The sequence below is a fragment of the Talpa occidentalis genome, unplaced genomic scaffold (assembly GCF_014898055.3).
Source record: "Talpa occidentalis isolate TD23 unplaced genomic scaffold, MPIMG_talOcc4v2.1 talOcc4.15, whole genome shotgun sequence".
Taxonomy (NCBI): Eukaryota; Metazoa; Chordata; class Mammalia; order Eulipotyphla; family Talpidae; genus Talpa; species Talpa occidentalis.
Genome location: NW_023601543.1, coordinates 42,395,501 through 42,407,866, shown reverse-complemented (window position 1 = coordinate 42,407,866; position 12,366 = coordinate 42,395,501). Strand labels below are relative to the sequence as shown.

At 35.9% G+C, this 12,366-nt stretch overlaps 1 protein-coding gene across 1 annotated transcript in view; it reads left to right on the top strand.

Moving 5' to 3' along the window:
* The window catches only part of ATP7A (ATPase copper transporting alpha), a 137,493-nt gene extending 127,528 nt beyond the window's left edge, over positions 1-9,965 (top strand). Inside the window, exons 21-24 of the mRNA XM_054695887.1 lie at positions 4-207; positions 3,198-3,315; positions 5,590-5,692; positions 6,266-9,965. Of these exons, the coding sequence (XP_054551862.1) occupies positions 4-207; positions 3,198-3,315; positions 5,590-5,692; positions 6,266-6,542 (702 nt within the window). The 3' untranslated portion in view covers positions 6,543-9,965. The remainder of the gene's footprint in view (positions 1-3; positions 208-3,197; positions 3,316-5,589; positions 5,693-6,265) is intronic.
* The last annotated feature ends 2,401 nt before the right edge of the window (positions 9,966-12,366 follow it).

The window sequence follows — 12,366 nt, the reverse complement described above, 5'->3', positions numbered from 1 at the left end:
TAGGTTGGCATTACTAAGGTGTTTGCTGAAGTTCTACCATCCCACAAGGTTGCTAAAGTGAAGCAACTTCAAGAGGAGGGGAAACGAGTAGCAATGGTAGGAGATGGAATCAATGACTCCCCAGCTTTGGCTATGGCTAATGTTGGAATTGCCATTGGCACAGGCACAGATGTAGCCATTGAAGCAGCTGATGTGGTTTTGATAAGGGTAAGTGCTATGGCCTGAACTTTGAGGAGTGCAAGACTATCCTCCATGGTCAGGGGTAGTGTTGTAAAGTATACTGAGAGCAATGATTCTGTTCTTCTGACTCCATGCCCCTAGCCATTGAGAATGGGAGTACTAGAGATGGGAGTATAAAATGTCTTACTAATTATTTCCTGACTTATTCAATTCAGTAAAGCAAATAAGAAATCCAGGCTTCTAAAGTGAAGACTAAGACTTGAGAATATACTTGAAATTACTTTCAACAAATACTTGCTAATGTTATTTTAAGGAGATTTAATCCCTGTACCAGCATACATCCATGAAAGGTTCTTCAGAACCCTGAGAAAAATTCCTGAAGAACATCTAAGGCTAGCTCAAATTTTTAAATATCTGATATTTGTATTTATTTATTTTTTTTATTAGATAATAAATTTTATTGTTATATTCCCCATACAATTGCAGCCCCCCCATTCTGACCCCAATCCCTCCCCTCCCGCCCCGCCCCCCTAAAAGTGTCTCTGGTTCATAGTTTTTTGCTGATTTTGATTTCACTTTCTTATAGTTATTCATTTCCTGGTCCCTTATTTAAGTTTTCTAGATTCCTGCTATGAGTGAGACCATCCGGTATTTTTCTTTTTCTTTTTGGCTTATTTCGCTGAGCATGATCCCTTCCAGCGCCATCCATGTTGCTGCAAATTGCATGTGTTTATCTTTTTTGAATGCTGAGTAATATTCCATGGTATATATGTACCACATCTTCTTGATCCAGTCATCTATTTGGGGCATTTGGGTTGTTTCCAAAGCTTAGCTATTGTAAACAGTGCTGCTATAAACATAGAGGTGCAGGTGTTCTTTGGAATTGATGTTTCTGTGTCCTTTGGGTAAATTCCTAGGAGTGGAATTGCTGGATCATATGGAAGCTCTATGTTTAGTAGGTCCAGAAATCTCCACACAGCTCTCCACAGTGGTTGGACCAGTTTGCACTCCCACCAACAGTGCAGAAGAGTTCCTTTTTCTCCACACCCTCGCCAACATTTGTTGTTGCTAGTTTTTTAATATGTGCCATTCTCACTGGCGTAAGATGGTATCTCATGGTAGTTTTGATTTGCATTTCCCTGATTACAAGTGATGTTGAACATTTTTTCATATGCCTGTTGGCCATTTGCATTTCCTCTTCTGAGAAGTTTCTTTTTAGCTCTTCTGCCCATTTTTTGACTGGATTATTTTCTTTGTTGTTGTTGAGTCTCATCAGCTCTTTGCAGATTTTTGTGATCAGTCCTTTATCATTAGTGTTGGGTGCAAAAATGTTCTCCCAGTTGGTGGGGTTTCTCTTTGTTTTTGTTATTGTCTCTTTTGCTGTGCAGAAGCTCTTTAATTTGATGTAGTCCCATCTATTTATCTTCGCCTTCACTATCACTGCTTTGGGTGATGTGTCTGTAAAGATGTCTTTGATGTGCAAATCACGTAGTGTTTCGCCTTTATTTCCTTCTATATATTTTATGGTTTCAGGTCTTATGTCTAGTTCTTTAATCCATTTTGAGTTGATTTTTGTGTATGGTGTGAGGTAGTGGTCAAGCTTCATTCTTTTGCATGTAGCGACCCAGTTTTCCCAGCACCATTTATTGAACAAACTTTCTTTGCTCCAATGCATAGTCTTTGCTCCTTTGTCAAAGATTAGTTGACCATAAATCTGTGGGTTTATTTCTGGATTTTCTATTCGATTCCATTGGTCTGTATGTCTGTTCTTGTTCCAATACCATGCAGTTTTGATGATTATGGCTTTGTAGTAGTGTTTGAAGTCTGGGAGTGTGATGCCTCCATTCCCTTCTTTTTTTTTTCAGGAAAGCTTTGGCTATTGGGTTTTTTGTGATTCCATATGAATTTCATCAATAATTGTTCTATTTCTTTGAAGAATGACATTGAAATTTTGATTGGAATAGCATTGAATCTGTATATTGCTTTTGGTAGGATGGCCATTTTAATAATGTTTATTCTTCCAATCCATGAGCAGGGGATGTCTCTCCATTTCTTTGTGTCTTCTTCTATTTCTTTTAACAGTGTTTGATAGTTTTCTTTGTATAGGTCCTTTACCTCTTTTGTTAGATTTATTCCCAAATATTTGATTTTTTTTGTTTCAATAACAAAAGGGATGGTTTTTTTGATTTCTTCTTCTTCAGATTTTTTGTTTATGTATAGGAAGGCTACTGACTTTTGCGTTTTGATTTTGTATCCTGCCACTTTACTGAACTGATTGATGAGTTGAATTAGCTTTTCTGTGGAGTTTTTGGGGTTCTCTATGTATAATATCATATCGTCTGCAAATAGTGATAGTTTGACTTCTTCTTTTCCTATTTGGATTCCTTGGATGTCTTTCTCTTGTCTTATTGCCCTGGCTAGGACTTCCAGTATTATATTGAAAAGCAGTGGTGAGAGTGGACATCCTTGTCTTGTTCCAGATCTTAATGGAATTGCTTTCAGCTTTTCACCATTGAGAATGATACTGGCTGTTGGCTTGTCATAGATGGCCTTTATGATGTTGAGGTATGTTCCTTGTATCCCAAGAATTTCAAGGGCTTTTATCATGAATGGGTGTTGCACTTTGTCGAAAGCTTTCTCAGCATCTATTGATATTATCATATGGTTTTTATATTTCTTTTTGTTGATGTGTTGGATAACGTTGATTGATTTTCTGATGTTAAACCGTCCTTGTGTCCCTGGAATGAATCCTACTTGGTCGTGGTGAATTATCTTATGGATACATTGTTGGATTCTGATAGCTAAAATTTTATTGAGGATTTTTGCATCAGTGTTCATTAGGGAGATTGGCCTGTAGTTTTCCTTTTTTGTGTTGTCCTTGTTCGGTTTTGGTATTTGTATTTAATTCACAGGTTACCCAAAGGTAATCATTATCTTCAATACACAAAATATCAAATGTAAAAGTTACTAGTTAAATTAGAGTAGCTCACTAATATCACAAATATTTCTTTTCTCAGAATGATCTTCTGGACGTAGTGGCAAGTATTGATTTATCAAGGAAGACAGTCAAGAGGATTCGGATAAATTTTGTCTTTGCTCTAATTTATAATCTGATTGGAATCCCCATAGCTGCTGGTATGTGAATGTTAAGTAGGATTGTTTTTTTCCTTTGAAGTTATTAGAAACAAACCATATTAGAAGTTTTAGTCTTCTAATAAATTTTGAGTTGTTTTTGTTTATAGCCTGTTGGTATGGCAAGAAGTAATATTAAAATAAATAATACTGATTTTCATCAATGTTCATTAAGCTTAAGAATGTATTTTACTTTATTTTTTCTTCCAATTTTATATTTGGAACACTTTGAAACCTAAATAAATGTTGAAAAAGTGGTATATTGAAATCTGTGTATCTTTCACCTAAGTTCACTAATAATATTTTGCCATGTTGCTTTGTTTCTCTTTATATACTCTTACACAAATATTTATTTAGTCTTTACTTTTTTGCTGAAGAGACCAAATTTACCTTTATTTTTATTTATTTTTTAAACTACTTTTTTTTTAAGATTTTATTTATCTATACAAGCACTGGGGTACAGGCCAGAGACGCGGGAGGGTGAGAGAATTCACCAGAGCCAGAGCAGGGAGCAGAACAGGCAGAAGGACCAAAATACATTGCTGAGGGGAACAGCGGATAAGGCAGGAGAGGTCTGCGCGCCATGTGGGAATCTCCCTGGTGGGCCAGGAGTCAAACTAGCACTGCAGAGGCTGCGGACAGCTTCACAGTGCTGCACTCAACCCCCTGAGCCACTGGGGAAGCCCCCAAATTTACCTTTAATCACACTATCCAAATACAATTGCTATTAGCTAAATTTTACTATGTTTCCTTGCAGTCTTTTTTCTTCTGGAATTGAAATTTGCTCCTTTCGGTCTTTTTAACCCTATATCACTTTTTGTTTTATTACATAGTTGTAATTATAGTGTACAGAGAATTTTCTACTCTTTTTACTTTGGTGACCAGAGAAAGAGGGAGGGAGGGAGGAGGGGGGGAGAGAGAGAGAGAGACAGAGAAAAAGAGATCTTGAATGAAGAAATATGATCAAGAAAAGGAAATTTTGAATTGTTTAACAAGCATCTGAGAATCTCTGTATTTAGGGCTCAGTAGGCAGTAATAATGATATAAGAGAAATCATTGCCACTTACTCCTTGTTTTCTTTGGTTTGAGAGCCAAAGAAAGACATAAAATAATGTGAGAACAATTACCATGCTATTTTATCAGCAAATTCTCACAAATGTTGTGAGGATAAAGAGTACCAGAATAAACAAAGTCCAGAGAGATTAATTCATGTAGCAAGTGATTTTTAAAAATTATGCAAGCAGGGCCTCCCTGGTGGCACAAGGGGTTAAGATGCAACCTGTCTGCAGCCACTGCAGCACAAGTTCGATCCCCGGCCAGGGAACTACCCACATGGCGCAGCAGACCTCTCCTGACTTGCCCGCTGCTCCCCTCAGCAGTGTGTTTCAGTCAGTCTGCCTGTTCTGCTCCCTACTCTGTCTCTGGTGAATCCTCTCACCCCCTGCACCTCTGACCTGTACCCCAGCCTTATATGCATAAATAAATAAATCTTTAAAAAATAAATAAAAATCATGCAAGCAATATATGATCATTGTAGAAAAAGTAGAAGCATATAAATAAGCACATAAAAATTTAAAAGTATAATAAGTCTATCATTTCTTATAAATCAGCGGCTATTAAAATATCAAAACCGGGGCCTCTCCTGGTGGTGCAGGCAGTTGAGCGCAGCACTGTGAAGCTGTCCACAGCCTCTGCAGCGCAGGTTTGATCCCGGCCGGCCGGCCTGCATGGGCCCCACATGGCACTGTGGACCTCTCCTGTCACGCCCACTGCTCCCCTCAGCAGTGTATTTCATCATTCTGCCTGTTCTGTTCCCTGCTCTGTCTCTGGTGAATCCTCTCACCCTCCGGCGAATCTGGTCTGTACCCTGGTTCTTGTATAAATAAATACATCTTGTAAAAAAAAGTCAAAACCAAGTGTGAATGAACATGAATCTGCATATACTATTGATGGGATTATGACCTGGTAACAGTCACTTTGGAGAGTAATTGAAGAATATCCACCTCAAGTTGAAGATGTGACCGTGTTACAGCCCAGCAGTTTCACCTCTAGGTATATACCCCAGAGAAATTTTCAAACACATGTACAGGAAGCCATGCAAGAATGTTCATAGCAGCACTCTATTGGTGATAATTGGCAGTGACGTAAATCTCTACCCATAAGAAGATAAATGTGAATATATATCAAACAAGGAAATGATATGTATATACATATTAGAAACACATTGGTAATTTGTTTAGTACTGCCTGTTCTAACTAATCTAAACTCACTTTCTAGGAGTTTTTATGCCAATTGGGCTGGTTTTGCAACCCTGGATGGGATCTGCTGCAATGGCTGCTTCCTCTGTTTCAGTAGTACTTTCTTCTCTCTTTCTTAAACTGTAAGTATGATGGTTTGCTCATGTTTGTATTTTTTTAATTAAAATCCTTTATTAACTGTCAAGGTTTGATACCTTCACTCAAGACAGATGAGATATGAGTCCACCTCCCTCAGTCCAGGCAGCCCACCAAGGAGGCTGGGTGGGTCAGGGGCAGGGGGCTTGGGGGGGGAGGGAATGACAAAAATCACCATCCCTTCCAAGATCCTGGCAGAGAGTCTTGTTTCTATTTTTATATTGCTTTTATCATCCACAGTCAGGGTTGGTGAGTTTTATTCCTGTATTGATCAATGATAGGCCCAAAATATTCTTAATAAATGTTAGCTATGTGTTTGTGACCTTACATAGTCATATGTAACAACCACAAGCACTTGGGCGGGGTAAAATTTAGTACATTGACTGTGACAAGTAGGATTTCCGAGCATGTGACTCCAAGCAATTATTTTTAAGCTACTTTTCTAGCAGGAACTGCCTTTGTACATTTCATACTAGACAGATTTCCTTCCCTTTTTGAATATAACAAGCTTCTAGTTATAGTTGATTATTTCAAACTAGTGTACTTTTCCATGTGTTCAGTTATAGGAAACCAAATTATGAGAATTACGAACTGCATGCCCGAAGCCAGATGGGACAGAAAAGTCCTTCAGAAATCAGCGTTCATGTTGGAATAGATGACACCTCAAGAAATTCTCCTAAACTGGGTTTATTGGACCGGATTGTTAATTATAGCAGAGCCTCCATAAATTCACTACTGTCTGATAAGCGGTCCCTAAACAGCGTTGGTACCAGTGAACCTGACAAGCACTCTCTCCTGGTGGGAGACTTCAGGGAAGATGATGACACCACATTGTAACAGGCCATAGAGAGAGTGTGCTACTAACTGATGTTATGCACTGATATAGCATTCATGACGTCATGTTAGTGTTTCAGAATATTGTCGGATTTTATGTTGGTCTCATGCTCATATATTAGGGATTCTATTTAAGTTGCATTTGTCTTATGGCAAAACTTTTTCAGAACCTCAGCTCTGAACCTAGCTTTATTTAAAATGAACTCCAGTATTTTTTTCACTAGTAACAGCTTAGTTAGGGCAGTGAGGTTTATAGAAAGCCCTAGAATTGAGATTGCTGAATTGCTGCTAAAGTGATAGGTATTTTTTTAATTTGACTAAGAAGAAAAATAAAAACTCATGAAGATAATTAAAAACTTAAAATTTTGAGAGCATGACCTTGAGGAGATTCTTGAGTCCTTATCCCTACCAGATTGGGGAGCAAGGACTTTCAAAGCACTGTATAAAATATCTAGTTTTAGAAAGAAAACAGTTGAAACTGTTTACAAATAGATGTGCCTTATTTATTGCAGGCTTTCTTTCCCCCTTTGTTCTTCCTGCATCTTTGTCCTTGCTGTTGCTTTCTTAGATGATCCAGTGTGTTTTCTTTTGTTATCATCTTTCAAGTGAACCAAGTATTGATAGTTTTTCATTGATAAAAATAAATCACAACTTTCCCATTATCTTGTTCTTTATCTTATAGCTCAGAAAACCTTATAGGTCTTTATGGTTCCCTGCATCCCATCTTTCCATTGATATAAAAAACATACCAGATTCTTCTTTCAGTAACTCCCTAGCTCTGTGCAAGTTTTCAATTAATTCCTGCTGAGTACAGCTATAAGTCATTCTTAATGTAGTCTAGCAACCTCATTCCAGAAACTTAATATTTTGAGCTTCTTCCATAATTGATTTTTTCCAAATATTAACACTACTTCTTTAACATATATAGTACATATAAAATTACCTGGATTCACTGAATTTGTCCCTTTTTGAAGACAAGTCCTTTGCTTGTATATATAACTTAATTATCTTCAACTGTTTTTAAATAACCCCTCAAAATGACTAAAATAATGCTATGATACAAAGCTGCTTTTACCAAAAAAAAAAACACAATAAATTATAATATACAAATGAGAAATTTCCCAGATTTCCATAACTTTTAATGAGATCTGTGCTTTTCTCCAGTTTGAAACATATGCACTTGTTAGTTAATGTGATTGGCAAAATTAGGGGCTTGTTCATATTGCCATATAAATTGAGAAATTCCTCTGTGAGTTAATACATTAGTCAGAGATCTGGTACTTGAGTCACTATTTAAATGTTCTTGAGAATTGCAAGATGAATTACACATGTGGAAAGTTTAAGGGAAGAGAACTCATAAATAAATTCCTAATATTTTGTTCCCATTTATGTAATTGACATACATAAAGCTGCTAGCACAATGCTTAGTACATAGTGTTTGTAGTGTTAGTTCTTTTCTCCTCTTGAGGTCAGTAATAAATATTAAAAATCATTTTTATAAAACAGTCTACAATCAGGTAGAAGTGGCGGATGTGTTTCTCCCTCTCCTACCATTCTTCTCTTTGATCCACTCATACGCACACTAAAAAGTTTACAACATTATTATTCAATGTTATACTTTCAGATTTGCAAGATCTAATTTTATTTCAGCTATGTTAAAAAGTGAACTGAAGCTAGAAAGGCAAGCCCATATTATAAAATATGAATTAGTTTATGTGTCTATGCTCTTTTTCAGCCCATACATATGCCATTTCTCATGCTTCCATTTTGAATGTTAATATTTCTTTCTTGTTTTAACTACAGTTGCTCAGCATGCCACAACTTGTTTCTTCCAGAAGAAACAGCTAATATGACAATTATATAACAGACTTTTGCATAAATAGCCACCTCCCTGTCCACTCCTACCCTCCACTCTTTCTCTTTTTGAAGTACTTGAACATAGCCAGTTATCTTTTATTATTATATGTTTGTTTGATTTTTTTTCTATTGCCCCACATGCCAGAGGACCCACATGTTATAGAACAGAGGGACAAGCAGCCTATAATCTGGAAATACTCAACAACATTTTCGCCCTGTACTACAAAAACAGAAAACATGCTGTTTTGATGCTTTAAATGTTTGTAGCTCCACTTGAATTCTCTACCACAAATACTACAAAAACAGAAAACATGCTGTTTTGATGCTTTAAATGTTTGTAGCTCCACTTGAATTCTCTACCACAAGATTCTTTTGCAATCTTGAATTTCCTTTAGCTTCATAGAGCAGCTGTATTCACGAGAGAGAGGTGATATATATACAAGGGATCAAAAACATTGCTTTCAGTTAGTTACTGGCTTTAAATAACTAGTCAGAACAAATTTTATGAATGTGTATATGTATGTGTGTTCGTCATATACATACACACAAACCACATAAAAATAATGATTTTATATTTAAATTTGATATTTGAACATTTGAAGTTTTTTATTTGTTGTTTCTTTATCACTCTCTGCATTTACTCAACAATCATGCCCTCAGTCTAAGGATAATAAGGATGTTTTCATATCCAGTGCAGGTTCAGACTCTATTATGGGTACCTTTTAACTTAATATCCAAAGATGCATTTTGAATTTCAAAGATATAAACTGAAACTAGAGTATTTAATGTTGTAGACTAAAGAAGTATGGTTCTCAGTTGTGAAAAGATAAATGTTATTTTTCCTAGCTTAGCATCAACATTTTAGATGGTTTGATGCCTTGTGCACAGATAATTTTTTATGTTGTGCTTTAATTTAAAAAATTTATTTTCTTTGCATGTATTCTTTGTTCAGAATTCTTAAAATAGCACTCTAGATGTTTCCAAAAATTTAAGCAATGCCTATCTTTTCTGTACACAGCTTAAAATCAAGAATTTATGTTGAGATTTGTTCCATTACTTGTGAATCTTGCTTTAAAATTATTTTTATTAATATTTATTTTATTCTTTTATTATTTAGGGGGGTGAGGTATCTGATAACTGGTTATTTTAATAAGAATAAAAACACTCCTGGAATCACTCCCTTCGAATTTTTCATTTCTTATTTTTCTATATTAAAAATGTTATTTTACCAAATGTTAAAAAATTTAGGCTCATGCTAAATTATTAGCTACTTTTACACTAACTTTTTGTAGCTCCTGTGAAAGTTTATCTGGTGTGAGTAAACAGATACAGCCCAAATGCATGAATTATTCAATTAAAAGAACATCTGTAATAGCATTGATAATAATGCCTTTTGTAGCCAAAATCAGGTATCTCAACCTTATGTTTTTAAAGAGACGTTTAACTAAAGATTGTTAAACATTGATTTTTTTAGTACTGAAATATTTTATAGCAGTTGTCTACTTTAGTCAAGATATTCAGTAATTTGTTTTTTCCTTAAGCATGTAATCTTATTTCTGACAAGGATGTGCCTTCAACTTTATAATTATAGTATTACAAAAAAAATTTTGTCAGTGTCTCTTTTGTTAAATTATCCAACTCATCCACCAACAGTTTTAAACTACTTTTGTGTTTTTAGGTTTTTTTTTTTCTATTAATCAATGATGGTGGTAGGTTTGGGGGCAGCACTGTGTATTCACTAAAGGGAGGGGCAAGATATCTCTTTCCTTCAGACTCTACTCCACCTGTTGTGTCATTATTTAAGATGAGAAACAAAGAAAATAATATTATTGTCCTCCTTGCCTTTCTATTCATTAAAGCATTCTTGATTGCTACCCCAAATGAACAAAATATAAATAAGAGCTTTTCTTGCTATTGGGGGAGCACTATACAGTGTGTTGTATAGTGACAAAGACCAACCAGCCCTACTTGCTTAACAGCTTCCTTTTCACAGATGTCACCACTAGTTGTCAAAATGAATTACAAGTGAGATGAAAAGTAAGGCTCTTGAGGACAAGGTTTATTTTTTTTTCTTATCTTTTTATTTTTTTTTAAATAATAAATTTTATTTTTATATTCCCCATTACAATTGCAGCCCCCCATTCTGACCCCAATCCCTCCCCTCCCACCCCCGCCCCCAAAAAGTGTCTCTGGTCATAGTTTTTGTTGATTTTGATTTTCACTTTCTTATAGTTATTCATTTCCTGGTCCCTTATTTAAGTTTTCTAGATTCCTGCTATGAGTGAGACCATCCGGTATTTTTCTTTTTCTTTTGGCTTATTTCGCTGAGCATGATCCCTTCCAGCGCCATCCATGTTGCTGCAAATTGCATGTGTTATCTTTTTGAATGCTGAGTAATATTCCATGGTATATATGTACCACATCTTCTTGATCCAGTCATCTATTTTTGGGCATTTGGGCTGTTTCCAAAGCTTAGCTATTGTAAACAGTGCTGCAATAAGCATAGGGTGCAGGTGTTCTTTGGAATTGATGTTTCTGTGTCCTTTGGGTAAATACCTAGGAGTGGAATTGCTGGATCATATGGCAGCTCTATGTTTAGTAGGCCCAGAAATCTCCACACAGCTCTCCATAGTGGTTGGACCAGTTTGCACTCCCACCAGCAGTGCAGGAGAGTTCCTTTTTCTCCACACCCTCGCCAACATTTGTTGTTGCTAGTTTTTTTAATATGTGCCATTCTCACTGGTGTAAGATGGTATCTCATGGTAGTTTTGATTTGCATTTCCCTGATGACAAGTGATGTTGAACATTTTTTTCATATGCCTGTTGGCCATTTGCATTTCCTCTTCAGAGAAGTTTCTTTTTAGCTCTTCTGCCCATTTTTTGACTGGATTATTTTCTTTGTTGTTGCTGAGTCTCATCAGCTCTTTGCAGATTTTTGTGATCAGTCCTTTATCATTAGTGTTGGGTGCAAAAATGTTCTCCCAGTTGGTGGGTTTCTCTTAATTTTTGTTATTGTCTCTTTGCTGTGCAGAAGCTCTTTAATTTGATGTAGTCCCAGCTGTTTATCTTTGCCTTCACTCTCACTGCTTTGGGTGAAGAGTCTGTAAAGATGTCTTTTATGTGCAAATCACGTAGCGTTTCGCCTATATTTCCTTCTATATATTTTATGGTTTCAGGTCTTATGTCTAGTTCTTTAATCCATTTTGAGTTGATTTTTGTGTATGGTGTGAGGTAGTGGTCAAGCTTCATTCTTTTGCATGTAGCGACCCAGTTTTCCCAGCACCATTTATTGAACAAACTCTCTTTGCTCCAATGCATAGTCTTTGCTCCTTTGTCAAAGATTAGTTGACCATAAATCTGTGGGTTTATTTCTGGATTTTCTATTCGATTCCATTGGTCTGTATGTCTGTTCTTGTTCCAATACCATGCAGTTTTGATGATTATGGCTTTGTAGTATAGTTTGAAGTCTGGGAGTGTGATGCCTCCATTCCCTTCTTTTTTTTCAGGAGAGCTTTGGCTATTCGAGGTTTTTTGTGATTCCATATGATTTCATCAATAATTGTTCTATTTCTTTGAAGAATGACATTGAAATTTTGATTGGAATAGCATTGAATCTGTATATTGCTTTTGGTAGGATGGCCATTTTAATAATGTTTATTCTTCCAATCCATGAGCAGGGGATGTCTTTCCATTTCTTTGTGTCTTCTTCTATTTCTTTTAACAGTGTTTTATAGTTTTCTTTGTATAGGTCCTTTACCTCTTTTGTTAGATTTATTCCCAAATATTTGATTTTTTTGTTTCGATAAAAAAGGGATGTTTTTTTTGATTTCTTCTTCTTCAGATTTTTTGTTTGTGTATAGGAAGGCTACTGACTTTTGCGTGTTGATTTTGTATCCTGCCACTTTACTGAACTGATTGATGAGTTGAATTAGTTTTTCTGGAGTTTTTGGGGTTCTCTATGTATATTATC